Genomic DNA, 15,649 nt, shown 5'->3' with positions numbered 1-15,649 from the left:
TTATTCTTTGTAAAATAAATATAAGATCAATTCTCTTTTTGAAACAATATAAAAACTTTTAGTCTATATGTACATTTTTAAGGTACAGCCTTTGAGGATTCAATATGTCCACTGTTCTATATCCACAGTGTTAAAGTCCGTATAGGTATACGAGTAAATAAGTCTCTGTTCTTTACAGATCTTTGTGGAAGATTGATATAAGAATAGCAGGTCTGTAAAGAACAGAGACTTATTTACTTGTATACCTATACGGACTTTAACACTGTGGTAATATAGAACAGTGGATATATTGAATCCTCAAAAGCTGTATCTTAAAAATGTACATATAGACTATAGTTTTTATATTGTTTCCAAAAGAGAATTGATCTTATCATATATATTTTACAAAGAATATTAAGTAAAGTTTGTATTTTTAGCGACCGGTCACATAGTATGCTTATATTTTATACATTTTTTTTTATATCACAATAAATTATTTATGTTCAGAGTATAACGTATTTACAAATTTATCTTTTTCCTTTGCTGATTGATTAATCGTGCTACACAAGCGCAGTTCCAAATTCTTGTGCTATTATCCCAGATACTTGTTTGGGCAGAATCCAGCTCCTGTCTAATTTCTGCGATCCATATCCCAGGTATAGACAATTGGGAAGCGGATTATCTCGGTTGTCAAGCTTTACATCCGGGAGAGTGGTCTCTTCACCCAGATGTGTTTTTTCAAATTGTTCAGATGTGGGGGCTTCCAGAAATAGATCTGATGGCATCTCATCTAAACAAGAAACTTCCCAGGTACCTGTCCATGTCCAGGGATCCTCAGGCGGAAGCAGTGGATGCATTGACACTTCCTTGGAGTTATCAACCTGCCTCTAGTTCTTACAAGAGTGATTTCCAAGATCATCATGGAGCAATCGTTTGTACTGCTGGTGGCTCCAGCATGGGCTCACAGGTTTTGGTATGCGGATCTTGTTTGGATGTCCAGTTGCCAACCATGGCCACTTCCACTAAGGCCAGACCTTCTATCTCAAGGTCCGTTTTTCCATCAGGATCTCAAATCGTTAAATTTGAAGGTATGGGAATTGAACGCTTAGTGCTTAGTCATAGAGGTTTCTCTGACTCAGTGATTAATACTATGTTGCAGGCTCGTAAATCTGTTTCTAGAAAGATTTATTATCGAGTTTGGAAGACTTACATTTCATGGTGTTCTCATAAATTCTCTTGGCATTTTTTTAGAATTCCTAGAATTTTACAGTTTCTTCAGGATGGTTTGGATAAGGGTTGTCTGCGAGTTCCTTGAAAGGACAAATCTCTGCTCTTTCTGTTTTATTCCACATAAAAATTGCTAAACTCCCTGATATTCATTGTTTTGTACAGGCTTTGGTTCGTATCAAGCCTGTTATTAAATCAATCTCTCCTCCTTGGAGTCTTAATTTGGTTTTGAAGGCTTTACAGGCTCCTCCATTTGAGCCTATGCATTCTTTGGACATTAAATTGCTTTCTTAGAAAGTGTTTCTTTTGGCCATCTCTTCTGCTAGAAGAGTTTCTGAATTATCTGCTTTTTCTTGTGAGTCTCCTTTTCTGATTTTTCATCAGGATAAGGCAGTTTTGCGGACTTCATTTAAATTCTTACCTAAAGTTGTGAATTCCAACAACATTAGTAGGGAAATTGTTGTCCCTTCTTTGTGTCCCCAACCTAAGAGTTCTTTGGAAAGATCTTTACATTCTTTGGATGTGGTGAGGGCTTTGAAATATTATGTTGAAGCTACTAAAGTTTTCAGGTAGACTTTGTTATCTTTTCTGGTTCTAGGAAAGGTCAGAAGGCTTCTGCCATTTCTTTGGCATCTTGGTTAAAGCTTTTGTTTCATCACGCTTTTTTGGAGTCGGGTAAATCCCCGCCTCAGATGATTACAGCTCATTCTACTAGGTCAGTTTCCACTTCCTGGGCTTTTAAGAATGAAGCTTCAGTTGATCAGATTGGCAAAGCAGCAACTTGATCTTCTTTGCATACATTTACTAAGTTCTACCATTTTGATGTTTTTTCTTCTTCAGAAGCAGTTTTTGGTAGAAAAGTTTTTCAGGCAGCTGTTTCAGTTTGATTCTTCTGCTTATAATTTCAGTTTTTTTCTTATAAGATTAAAACTTATGATTTGGGTTGCGGATTAATTTTTTCAGCGGAATTGGCTGTCTTTATTTTTTTTATCCCTCCCTCTCTAGTGACTCTTCCGTGGAGTTCCACATCTTGAGTATTGCTATCCCATACGTCACTAGCTCATGGACTCTTGCCAATTACATGAAAGAAAACATAATTTATGTAAGAATTTACCTGATAAATTCATTTCTTTCATATTGGCAAGAGTCCATGAGGCCCACCCTTTTTATGGTGGTTATGATTTTTTTGTATAAAGCACAATTATTCCAATTCCTTTGTTCATGCTTTTGCTCCTTTCTTTATCACCCCACTTCTTGGCTATTCGTTAAACTGTTTGTGGGTGTGGTGAGGGGTGTATTTATAGGCATTTTGAGGTTTGGGAAACTTTGCCCCTCCTGGTAGGATTGTATATCCCATACGTCACTAGCTCATGGACTCTTGCCAATATGAAAGAAATGAATTTATCAGGTAAATTCTTACATAAATTGTTTTTTTTGTTACCTAGAGAATGTATAGACGGGGACTCGCACCAAGATCATCCACTGGAATTTGCTCTTGATTTTATAGCATGGTAGTACAGGAAAAGTAATGAAATTATTGGGGACCCTTTATCTTGCTAGTTTCCTACACTGTTGTCTTCAACTGTAGCCTTTGGTCAATCAGTTGGTCGAGCCTTCATTGTTCTAAAATTTAAGCTGAAATGAAATTTAAATTATCATTAAATACATATGTTAAATTCTGAAATTTTTGCTTTGGATAGCAGAAAATTAAATTATAATAGAAAATATTACACTCCCCCCCCCCCCCCCCGGCTACTTTATAATGCCACCCAGCTGGCAACATTTTCTCTGGTAGATTCAAGTTACAAACAGTTTTCCATCTACCACCTCTACCATTAGATTTAGTTCTGAAGGATGGTTTAAGCATAGTAAGACATATATATATATATATATATATATATCTCTTGTAAAGGTGTATCCAGTCCACGGGTTCATCCATTACTTGTGGGATATTCTCCTTCCCAACAGGAAGCTGCAAGAGGACACCCACAGCAGAGCTGTCTATATAGCTCCTCCCCTAACTGCCAACCCCAGTCATTCTCTTGCAGCTCTCGACAAGAAAGGAAGTATCAAGAGATATGTGGTGACTTAGTGTAGTTTTTACCTTCAATCAAGAGTTTGTTATTTTTAAACGGTACCTGCGTTGTACTGTTTTACTCTCAGGCAGAAATTGGAAGAAGAATTTCTGCCTGGAGGTTTTATGATCTTAGCGGTTTGTAACTAAGGTCCGTTGCTGTTCTCACACATAACTGAATAGTATGGAAAGAAAACTTCAGTTGGGGGGACGGTCTGCAGATTACCTGCTTTGAGGTATGTTCAGTATATTTTTTTCTAGAGAGATGATAAGGTCTAGAAAATGCTGACAGTGCCTGGTATATTTGAGGTAAGCCTGATACAGTGATTTAACAACGACTGGGATCATGCTTGCAAAAAAGGGGTAATATTCATGTTAATACTCATATTACTTAGTGTAAAAACGTTTGCATAGTTTATAAAAAACGTTTTTTCTCTGAGGGTGATAAATCTTTATTTGGGGCCTAGTTTTCCACATGGCTAGTTAGAATACTCCTAGGAGTACTTTTTTAAGGCCCTCTGACATTGAGTGCATGGTGGGAGGGGCCTATTTTCGAGCTCTAAATGCGCAGTTGATTTTCAGACTGAGACATCCAGCTTCCCTAAAGGAGTCCTCTGGCATCTAGGACCACTATAGAGGGTTTTGTTCCTGCAAAAATCGTGTTTAAGGGCAGGTAGGAGCCACAGCAGAGCTGTGGCAGTGTGTTTGACTGTTTATTAACGGTTTTAACGGTTTTCTAATCCGTTTTTGGGCCTAAGGGGTTAATCATCCATTTGCAAGTGGGTGCAATGCTGCTTTAGTCCCTTATACACACTGTAAAAATTTCGTAGAGTTTACTACTTTTTAACACTATTTTGCAGTTTATGTGGTAGTTTTTTTCTCTTAAGGCGAAGAGTTTCGGAGTTATCTGCTTTTTACAGTGTGATTCCCCTTATCTGATTTTCAATGCAGATAAGGTAGTTTTACGTACCAAACCTGGGTTTCTTCCTAAAGTGGTATCTAATAAGAATATCAATCAGGAGATCGTTGTTCCTTCATTATGTCCTAATCCTTCCTCTAAGAAGGAACGTCTATTACACAATCTTGATGTAGTTCGTGCTTTAAAGTTTTATTTACAAGCTACGAAGGATTTTCGTCAAACATCTGCTTTGTTTGTTGTCTTCTCTTGACAGAGGAGAGGCCAAAAGGCTTCGGCAACTTCTTTCTTTTTGGCTGAGAAGCTTAATCCACTTAGCTTATGAGACTGCTGGCCAGCAGCCTCCTGAAAGAATTACAACTCATTCCACTAGAGCGGTGGCTTCCACATGGGCTTTTAAAAATGAGGCCTCTGTTGAACAGATTTGTAAGGTGGCGACTTGGTCTTCGCTTCACACTTTTTCTAAATTCTACAAATTTGATACTTTTGCTTCCTCGGAGGCTATTTTTGGGAGAAAGGTCTTACAGGCAGTGGTGCCTTCCGTTTAAGTGCCTGCCTTGTCCCTCCCTTCATCCGTGTCCTAAAGCTTTGGTATTGGTATCCCACAAGTAATGGATGAACCCGTGGACTGGATACACCTTTACAAGAGAAAACAAAATTTATGCTTACCTGATAAATGTATTTCTCTTGTGGTGTATCCAGTCCACGGCCTGCCCTGTCATTTTAGGCAGGTGTTTTTTATTTTTAAACTACAGTCACCACTGCACCCTATAGTTTCTCCTTTTTTCTTGCTTGTCTTCGGTCGAATGACTGGGGGTGGCAGTTAGGGGAGGAGCTATATAGACAGCTCTGCTGTTGGTGTCCTCTTGCAGCTTCCTGTTGGGAAGGAGAATATCCCACAAGTAATGGATGAACCCGTGGACTGGATACACCACAAGAGAAATAAATTTATCAGATAAGCATACATTTTGTTATATATATATATATATATATATATATATATATATATATATATATATATATATATATATATATATATATATATATATATATATATATACTTCTTAAATGGAATGAGTCCACAGCTATCCTTGAGTGTTGTGCCTTTCGTTACAGAGTTTTGCGCCTTCGCTTTTTACTCAGACATGTTTTTCTGTTATTAAATGATCCTATCCTTCTCGGATACGGGAATTTTCAGTCTACTTAGAATGGTGCACCTCATTAGACATGTGGGGATTATGTAATCTCCTGACTTTTTTTTTTTTTTAGATCCTTCCCAGTTTTTTGGACGATTAATGCTCCGTTTGGCTGGTCCTGCGGTAGGCATGTTTTCTTCTTGAGCGTTAACCTACGGGTTGCCTTATATTTTCTTTTTATCAGATTAGGATGTCTTTTTTTATTTGTTTATTATTTTCCTTCGGGAATCTTAAACTGGGATCGATAAGCTGTTACTTCTGCGGAAGTGTTTTTGGGGACATGATAGTCCTATGTTTGTCTGTTTTTCCCCTCTGAGGGAGGATTTATGTAGCTTGACGGTTAGGACCCGGGTTGCAGGTTGGTCCTGTTGAGTTTGGTTCTGTCTTGTGGCTGTTCAGAAATGTGGTGCTGTGCTGATTGGCTGGTCCGGTCGAGGCGCAGAGTGCTCATGTTTTACATTCAACTAAGCATTCTAGAGGACCTGTGGGTCTGCAAGGCAGGAAGGGTTGTCTCAGTCCTTATAGCCTTCAATTTGGATGACTGGGTCAGTGGAAACTTTATATATGGACCTATACATCTGAGGGTTTCAAAATGCTAATTTTTACTTTGAAGTAACCCACTATTTTTTAATATATATATATATATATATATATATATATATATATATATATATATATATATATATATATATATATACACACAACAGTCTAAGCCTTTGTTCATTCTGAAATAACTATGCAAAAAATTTTAATTTATGAATGAGAGAGGGGGGTCTGTTGTAGTTACAGTCTCACAAATAAATAGATCATTTGGTTTAGGCAACCATATATATATATATATATATTAAATAATATATATATATATATATATATATATATATATATATATATATATATATATATATATATATATATATATATATATTATTTAATAACATTCACAGATACCCTGACAGAGCCATTGCTTTCCATAGATATTAAGTTGTTATCTTGGAAGGTATTTTTTTATTTTTTTGCTATCTCTTTTGCTCGGAGAGTTTCGGAACCCTTGGCGTTGCAGTGTGAGTCACCTTACCTTATCTTTCATGCTGATAAGGCGGTTCTTTGTACTAAGTTGGGTTTTCTTACTAAAGTGGTTTCGGATAGAAATATTATTCAGGAAGTTGTTTTTCCTTTTCTATGTCCTAATCCTTCTTTTCATAAGGAACGTTTGTTGCACAACTTGGATGTTGTATGCACTCTTTAATTCTACCTACAGGCGACTAAGGATTTTCTCCAATCCTCTGCCCTGTTTGTTTCTCTGGAAACGTAAAGGTCAGAAGGCTACTGCTACCTCTCTTTCCCTCTGGTTGAGAAGTATAATTCGTTTTGCTTATGAGACTGTTGGTCAGCAGCCTCCTGAGAGAATTACAGCTCATATTACGAGGGCTGTCTCCTCTTCTTGGGCTTTCAATACTGAAGCTTCTGTGGAACAGATTTGCAAGACTGCAACTTGGTCCTCTCTGCATACTTTTTCCAAATTTTGCAAATTGATACTTTTGCCTCAGCTGAGGCTTCTTTTTGGAGAAAGGTTCTTCAAGCGATGGTGCCTTCTGTTTAGGTCGGCCTGTCTTGTTCTCCCTCCCTAGTTATCTGTGTCCTCTAGCTTGGGTATTGGTTTCCACTAGTAATGATGACTATCACTAGGATAATAAGCATACATTTTGTTTAGGAAAGAAAACAAAATGTATGCTTATTATTATTATTATCGGTTATTTGTAGAGCGCCAACAGATACCGCAGCTTACCTAATAAATTTATTTCTGGATATGGAGAGTCCACGACCCCACCCTTAATTTAAGACAGTTATTTTTAACTAAACCTCAGGCACCTCTACACCTTTTTGTGTTATTCCTTTTTCCATTTTCCTTTGGTCGAATGACTGGGGATTGTGGGTAGGGGAGTGACACTTGGCCGCTTTGCTGTGGTGCTCTTTGCTGCCTCCTGCTGGCCAGGAATGATATTCCCATTAGTAATTGATGACGACGTGGACTCTCCATATCCGGAAATAAATACATTTATCAGGTAAACATAAATTTTGTTTTTGCTCACCTGAAAAAAGTACACTATGCTCACCCGTTGCAAGCGCCACATCATGACTTGTGTGAGCTCCTGCCTGTGACCTTGCAGCTGGTCCAAACAGACACCACCTTATAGTTAAGAGGTTTGCTACTGATGTTTCTGCTCAGCAGATATATGGAGCCTGCCTAATCCTAAATCAGGGGTTGACAATTGTGTTCAAAATCTAGTTCTGCCTGTTATTCTAATTGATTCAGAGTGATCCTCCAAGAAGGAATGTATTGCCATTTTGTCCTCCAGCGTGTTGGTTATTTATGCTGAGTTACAGGGACATGAAACCCAAAACTTTTTTTGTGATTCAAATAGACCATACCTTTTTAAACAACTTTCCAATTCACTTCTATTATCAATTTTGCTTCATTATATTGGTATCCTTTATTGATTATGTCAGTATATTTATGAAAATCTTAGTAGTGCTATCCAAATAATATATATAAGTTTATGGCAGGGTTATAAACACAATACAAAGAAGTAGAAACCCTTATCAACCATGCACCTACTAGACCATACAATTAATATAAATATCTGAATTCTTTTATTTAGTTAATATCCATAAACATATTGAAGTATATTTGCAATAAAAGGAAATGAAACAAAATGTATATGCGTTTAAACCAACTCTTAAGATATGCTATCCTTCTTACAAAACCCAGAAAAATATACCTTCACAATTTAGCCTTTTATTTATTTAACACAATGGGACTAAAAACCTTTAACATCCAAGCAATACAATTCTAAACAGTGTTTATAAAACAATAGGATAATATATATTCTGCTATTTAATTGCAATTTATCCTAATACAAAATTAACTGACAATACCAGAACTTGTATAGATGAGTTACTTAGCCAATCAGACGCAGATTTAAACAATATATGTATATAGGCTGTGAAATGCTAACTTGAGAAAAACACACTGCTTCTTTAAATCTATTAAATACAAATTAACTATGCATATAACTTATCTTACAAAACCTTGAATACGTTACCAAAGTAAAAAGCAGTCGATATCCGATGTTCCTTGGTAGGAATTATTTTACCTCAGATCACCAATAAGTGTATATCGCAATCAATGAGAAGGGTAGATTCGCTTTGCTCAAGTAAAGTGGTATCTCACACCAGCGGGAACCAGTTACAAGTTTTAGCTTCAGCAGAAAATCTGTCCCTTTCTCTCCATTGCATTCACTTTTTATTTGGTTTTCCCATCATTGGTAAATTGTGGGTGGCCCTGCGGGAGCTGACCTTCCCATTGGTTATCTGGGAAGTCTAAATCGGATTGGCCCTTGGAAATTTCATTTTTAACAGCCAGAAAGAACCTTCTGGCTGTAGTTCTCGCAACATAACACCAGGTGGCAGCACAAACAGACACAGCAACATTTGAAACAGCTTAAGTCAGTATTTCTATGAAATGGTTATTAATTTTTATCATAATTTACTGCGACAACTATTCATAATATTTGTTTTGGATAAGTTATATCTTAATGAATTTTCTGATCATTTTGATATGAAACATCACATATCTAACATTATATTAAAATAACTTATATTTCATAGTTATATCACATCAAATATATATCTCATAGTCATATCACATCAAAGTAACTTCCATATTTTCATCTCACTATATTTTAAAAGATGTATGTGAAACTTTATAAACATTTATTTGTATGTTTATATGATATGACTTAATTCATTTCATGCGGCATTCCGTCTCTTTCTAAGATTGATGCTCATGACCAATGGTTGTCTGCAATAAAAATAGAAATAATTATTAGAGATGATCCAATCATTAGTATGTGTATGGTCCATAAGTATTTATTTATATTCTTAAAAACACAGAGGCTAAGTAAGATCTTTTGTGTTTTCAAAACATATATATCATTTCTATGTATATCTGAATTTATCTGTCTGAAAAATATAAGCAAAAACAGAGGTTATTACACATTTTTGACTGACTAAAACAGTTACCTCCCAAGCTTAGCAAATACCCATGTAATAATAATATAGAATTTAGACAATTTCCCAAATTTCTATATTTAATACATTCTGGGGCATGTATTTAAACAGAGAGAGAAAAAAAAATGTTTATTTGCTGTCTGCTTACGTGAACTTCCAGAGTCACACCTTAGCATTTGTCTGTGTTTTCCAAGGCCTTTATTGCTCCACATGGGGTCAATCCATGAGGAGTTGTAAGAGTCTTTAAAACAGCATATTTCCTGTTTAGCCAGCAGTGCAGATGTGTATTTAAAAATTAACACCATGTGCATAAAAGCTGTCTCTCCATGATTTTGATCAGTTCCAAAAGGGTAATTCAGACATTTCGTCTCCATATATTTGCTTGTATCCTGAAACTGTTATATTTTAGTTCCTTGCTAAATTATACAATTGCATAATTTAACATATTGAGTGTGTGAGATCTGCCAGAGATAATCCTTTGTTCTCCTTTCAGCCAAGAATGTCTCCTGTGCAATTGGAGTGGGGGAGATCTAATCCTTTGTCCTACAGACCATGTTCACATCCACAGATTTATTAGATAAAGTTAAATATATTTCTATATATTATTTAATAATATTTCAAATACCTTGACATGAAGGAGCATAAAAGCACTACTGGGAGCTAGCTTAACACTTTAGTAAGCTAGTGACAAGAGGTCCATTTGTGTTGGCACTAATCAGCAGCTAGGTCCCAGTTCATGAGCCTAACTAGGTATGCTTTTCAACAAAGGGATACCAAGAGAACTAAGCAATTTAGATTAAGTGTCTTGAGTCTAGTCCTAGGAAATCTATTAAAAGTTTGTGTCACTATTTCTCTATAATTAACTATTTCACTATAATTTTCTTGATAAACTGGGGGACTGTATTAGAATTTATATTGCAATGCAGATTGTAAACTAAAAGCTTTCTAAAGATAAAAACTAACTTGGCATTTTAATAGATACAAAAATGTTAGTATGGTTAACTTTATCACTTCAAAACATTAAAGGGATATGAAACTTCAAATTTGTATTTTTTTAATTCAGATTGAGCATATAATTTAAAAAAGCTTCCAATTTACTGCTATTATCAGATTTGCTCTGTGTCCATGGTATTCTTTGTTGAAGAGATACCCAGGTAGGTGTCTGGAGCACTATGTGGCAAGAAATAGCGCTGCCATCTAGAGTTCTTGCAAATGGATAACATTCTGCTGCAAATCTGCTGCCATATAGTGCTCCATACACGTGCACGCTCCTGAGCTTGCATTCCTGTTTTTGTAACAAAGGATACCAAGAGAGAGAAGGAAATTTTATTATATTTAATGTGACATTAAAAACTTTGAGATGGTAATATAAAATGATAAATTGTATAAATAAAAACAAACTCTGCCATATGCTTTCATTATTTATTTTGTTTCATTTTCCTGTAATTCCATTCTAAAATTGTGAGCATTTCAGTTCCTGTTAGAAATGGAAGGGCAGAGCACTGTTATGTTCCACACAACCATTGGCTGCACACTCTAGTAACCTATTTGTAACTGTCCCTCATTGGCCACAGCAGAGAAGGTAACCTAAGTTACAACATGGCAATGCCCATTGTTTTATAGACGCTAAAACTTTACACTTATTTTGTCAACATTTAAACAGCTAATGACACTTTAAAAAAATACATCTTCATGTTATTACCAGACTAATAGTTTCTTTGAATGCTTCTATCTATCTAGCTTTTATTTAGTGTTTAATGTCCCTTTAAAATTGCATGCTCTATCTGAATAATGAAATATAAAATGGGAGTTTCATGTCCCTTTAAGATTTACCTCTCCTTTGCTACCATGATTCTTACAGTTGAATGTTGTGCCGCCAATAGACATGTTCATTCAGCACTGAGGATATGAAATGAACTTACTTTATTTTCTTTTACAGGTATGTTTACCTATGACGACTCAACTAAATTCTGTTGGTTCAATCCATCTTCCCTTGAGACTGAAGGGCAATTTACCCTTATAGGGATAGTTCTGGGCCTGGCTATTTATAACAATTGCATTCTTGATGTGCATTTTCCGATGGTTGTTTATAGAAAGCTCATGGGCAAAAAAGGAACTTTTCGTGATCTTGCTGACTCTCATCCTGTAAGTTATTAATAATGTGGCATTAATCCATTTTGTACTAAAGAATGCTCTTTTATCAAATAAATTGTGAATGTCTTTGTTCAGTCACTATATATCAGATATTTAAAGTTTTCCAGTTAGTAGGTAGTTACAGTGTGCTTATTTTTCAGGTTCTGTATCAGAGTTTAAAAGAATTGCTTGAGTATGAAGGCAGCGTTGAAGATGATATGATGATATCGTTCCAAATCTCTCAGACTGATCTATTTGGAAATCCTTTAATGTATGATTTAAAGGAAAATGGAGACAAAATACCCATTACAAATGAAAACAGAAAGGTATCATTGCTTCCAAGAATTTAATAATACATTTTATAAGAAATAAGTGTGAAGACTGCATAAAATACAGAACTAATTTAAATTCATACACACATCCCAGTATGAAAATATTTTAGAAAAAGACAGTACTCTTAAGGTGTCATGCTTAAAGTATAATAATGCTAGCCTAAATATTTACATTGAAGTAAACAATTTCTCCAACATAGGTGTGTCCGGTCCACGGCGTCATCCTTACTTGTGGGATATTCTCTTCCCCAACAGGAAATGGCAAAGAGCCCAGCAAAGCTGGTCACATGATCCCTCCTAGGCTCCGCCTACCCCAGTCATTCTCTTTGCCGTTGTACAGGCAACATCTCCACGGAGATGGCTTAGAGTTTTTTAGTGTTTAACTGTAGTTTTTCATTATTCAATCAAGAGTTTGTTATTTTCAAATAGTGCTGGTACGTACTATTTACTCAGAAACAGAAAAGAGATGAAGAATTCTGTTTGTATGAGGAAAATGATTTTAGCAACCGTAACTAAAATCCATGGCTGTTCCACACAGGACTGTTGAGAGCTTTAACTTCAGTTGGGGGAACAGTTTGCAGTCTTTGCTGCTTGAGGTATGACACATTCTAACAAGACGATGTAATGCTGGAAGCTGTCATTTTCCCTATGGGATCCGGTAAGCCATGTTTATTACGATTGTAAATAAGGGCTTCACAAGGGCTTATTTAGACTGTAGACATTTTTTGGGCTAAATCGATTGATATTAACACTTATTTAGCCTTGAGGAATCATTTATTCTGGGTATTTTGATATAATAATATCGGCAGGCACTGTTTTAGACACCTTATTCTTTAGGGGCTTTCCCAAAGCATAGGCAGAGTCTCATTTTCGCGCCGGTGTTGCGCACTTGTTTTTGAGAGACATGGCATGCAGTCGCATGTGAGAGGAGCTCTGATACTTATAAAAGACTTCTGAAGGCATCATTTGGTATCGTATTCCCCTTGGGTTTGGTTGGGTCTCAGCAAAGCAGATACCAGGGACTGTAAAGGGGTTAAAGCTTAAAACGGCTCCGGTTCCGTTATTTTAAGGGTTAAAGCTTCCAAATTTGGTGTGCAATATTTTCAAGGCTTTAAGACACTGTGGTGAAAGTTTGGTGAATTTTGAACAATTCCTTCATGTTTTTTCGCAATTGCAGTAATAAAGTGTGTTCAGTTTAAAATTTAAAGTGACAGTAACGGTTTTATTTCAAAACGTTTTTTGTACTTTCTTATCAAGTTTATGCCTGTTTAACATGTCTGAACTACCAGATAGACTGTGTTCTGAATGTGGGGAAGCCAGAATTCCTATTCATTTAAATAAATGTGATTTATGTGATAATGACAATGATGCCCAAGATGATTCCTCAAGTGAGGGGAGTAAGCATGGTACTGCATCATTCCCTCCTTCGTCTACACGAGTCTTGCCCACTCAGGAGGCCCCTAGTACATCTAGCGCGCCAATACTCCTTACTATGCAACAATTAACGGCTGTAATGGATAATTCTGTCAAAAACATTTTAGCCAAAATGAACCCTGTTCAGCGTAAGCGTGGATGCTCTGTTTTAGTTACTGAAGAGCATGACGACGCTGATATTAATATCTCTGAAGGGCCCCTAACCCAATCTGAGGGGGCCAGGGAGGTTTTGTCTGAGGGAGAAATTACTGATTTAGGGAATATTTCTCAGCAGGCTGAATCTGATGTGATTACTTTTAAATTTAAATTGGAACATCTCCGCATTTTGCTTAAGGAGGTATTATCCACTCTGGATGATTGTGAAAATTTGGTCATCCCAGAGAAACTATGTAAAATGGACAAGTTCCTAGAGGTGCCGGGGCTCCCAGAAGCTTTTCCTATACCCAAGCGGGTGGCGGACATTGTTAATAAAGAATGGGAAAGGCCCGGTATTCCTTTCGTCCCTCCCCCCATATTTAAAAAATTGTTTCCTATGGTCGACCCCAGAAAGGACTTATGGCAGTCAGTCCCCAAGGTCGAGGGAGCGGTTTCTACTTTAAACAAACGCACCACTATTCCCATAGAGGATAGTTGTGCTTTCAAAGATCCTATGGATAAAAAATTAGAAGGTTTGCTTAAAAAGATGTTTGTTCAGCAGGGTTACCTTCTACAACCCATTTCATGCATTGTCCCTGTCACTACAGCCGCATATTTCTGGTTTGATGAACTGATTAAGGTGCTCGATAGTGACTCGCCTCCTTATGAGGAGATTATGGACAGAGTCAATGCTCTCAAATTGGCTAATTCTTTCACTCTTGACGCCTCTTTGCAATTGGCTAAGTTAGCGGCTAAGAATTCTGGGTTTGCTATTGTGGCGCGCAGAGCGCTTTGGTTGAAATCTTGGTCGGCTGATGCGTCTTCCAAGAACAAGCTACTAAACATTCCTTTCAAGGGGAAAACGCTGTTTGGTTCTGACTTGAAAGAGATTATCTCTGATATCACTGGGGGTAAGGGCCATGCCCTTCCTCAGGATCGGCCTTTCAAGGCAAAAAATAGACCTAATTTTCGTCCCTTTCGTAAAAACGGACCAGCCTAAGGTGCTACGTCCTCTAAGCAAGAAGGTAATACTTCTCAGGCCAAGCCAGCTTGGAGACCAATGCAAGGCTGGAACAAGGGAAAGCAGGCAAAGAAACCTGCCACTGCTACCAAGACAGCATGAAATATCGGCCCCCGATCCGGGACCGGATCTGGTGGGGGGCAGACTCTCTCTCTTCGCTCAGGCTTGGGCAAGAGATGTTCTGGATCCTTGGGCGCTAGAAATAGTCTCCCAGGGTTATCTTCTGGAATTCAAGGGACTTCCCCCAAGGGGAAGGTTCCACAGGTCTCAGTTGTCTTCAGACCACATAAAAAGACAGGCGTTCTTACTTTGCGTAGAAGACCTGTTAAAAATGGGAGTGATTCATCCTGTTCCATTGAGAGAACAAGGGATGGGGTTCTACTCCAATCTGTTCATAGTTCCCAAAAAAGAGGGAACATTCAGACCAATCCTAGATCTCAAGATCTTAAACAAATTTCTCAAGGTCCCATCTTTCAAGATGGAAACCATTCGAACTATCCTTCCTTCCATCCAGGAAGGTCAATTCATGACCACGGTGGATTTAAAGGATGCGTATCTACATATTCCTATCCACAAGGAACATCATCGGTTCCTAAGGTTTGCATTCCTGGACAAACATTACCAGTTCGTGGCGCTTCCTTTCGGATTAGCCACTGCTCCAAGGATTTTCACAAAGGTACTAGGGTCCCTTCTAGCTGTGCTAAGACCAAGGGGCATTGCAGTAGTACCTTACCTGGACGACATTCTAATTCAAGCGTCGTCCCTCCCTCGAGCAAAGGCTCACACGGACATCGTCCTGGCCTTTCTCAGATCGCACGGCTGGAAAGTGAACGTGGAAAAGAGTTCTCTATCCCCGTCAACAAGGGTTCCCTTCTTGGGAACAATTATAGACTCCTCAGAAATGAGGATTTTTCTAACAGAGGCCAGAAAGACAAAGCTCCTGGACTCTTGTCGAATACTTCATTCCGTTCCTCTTCCTTCCGTAGCTCAGTGCATGGAAGTGATCGGGTTGATGGTAGCGGCAATGGACATAGTTCCTTTTGCGCGCATTCATCTAAGACCGTTACAACTGTGCATGCTCAGTCAGTGGAATGGGGACTATACAGACTTGTCTCCAAAGATACAAGTAAA

General features: G+C 37.5%; 1 protein-coding gene across 2 annotated transcripts in view; it reads left to right on the top strand.

Annotated features, from left to right (window-relative positions):
* Window positions 1–15,649, top strand: part of UBE3A (ubiquitin protein ligase E3A) — a 274,247-nt gene that overhangs the window by 201,052 nt on the left and 57,546 nt on the right. For both annotated transcript variants that reach the window (XM_053707716.1, XM_053707717.1), the window contains exons 6-7: window positions 11,403–11,608; window positions 11,758–11,922. In XM_053707716.1, the coding sequence (XP_053563691.1) occupies window positions 11,403–11,608; window positions 11,758–11,922 (371 nt within the window). The remainder of the gene's footprint in view (window positions 1–11,402; window positions 11,609–11,757; window positions 11,923–15,649) is intronic.

The sequence above is a fragment of the Bombina bombina genome, chromosome 3, assembly GCF_027579735.1.
Source record: "Bombina bombina isolate aBomBom1 chromosome 3, aBomBom1.pri, whole genome shotgun sequence".
NCBI lineage: Eukaryota > Metazoa > Chordata > Amphibia > Anura > Bombinatoridae > Bombina > Bombina bombina.
The sequence above is the reverse complement of the archived record's forward strand: the minus strand, read 5'-3'. Positions and strand labels throughout refer to the sequence as shown.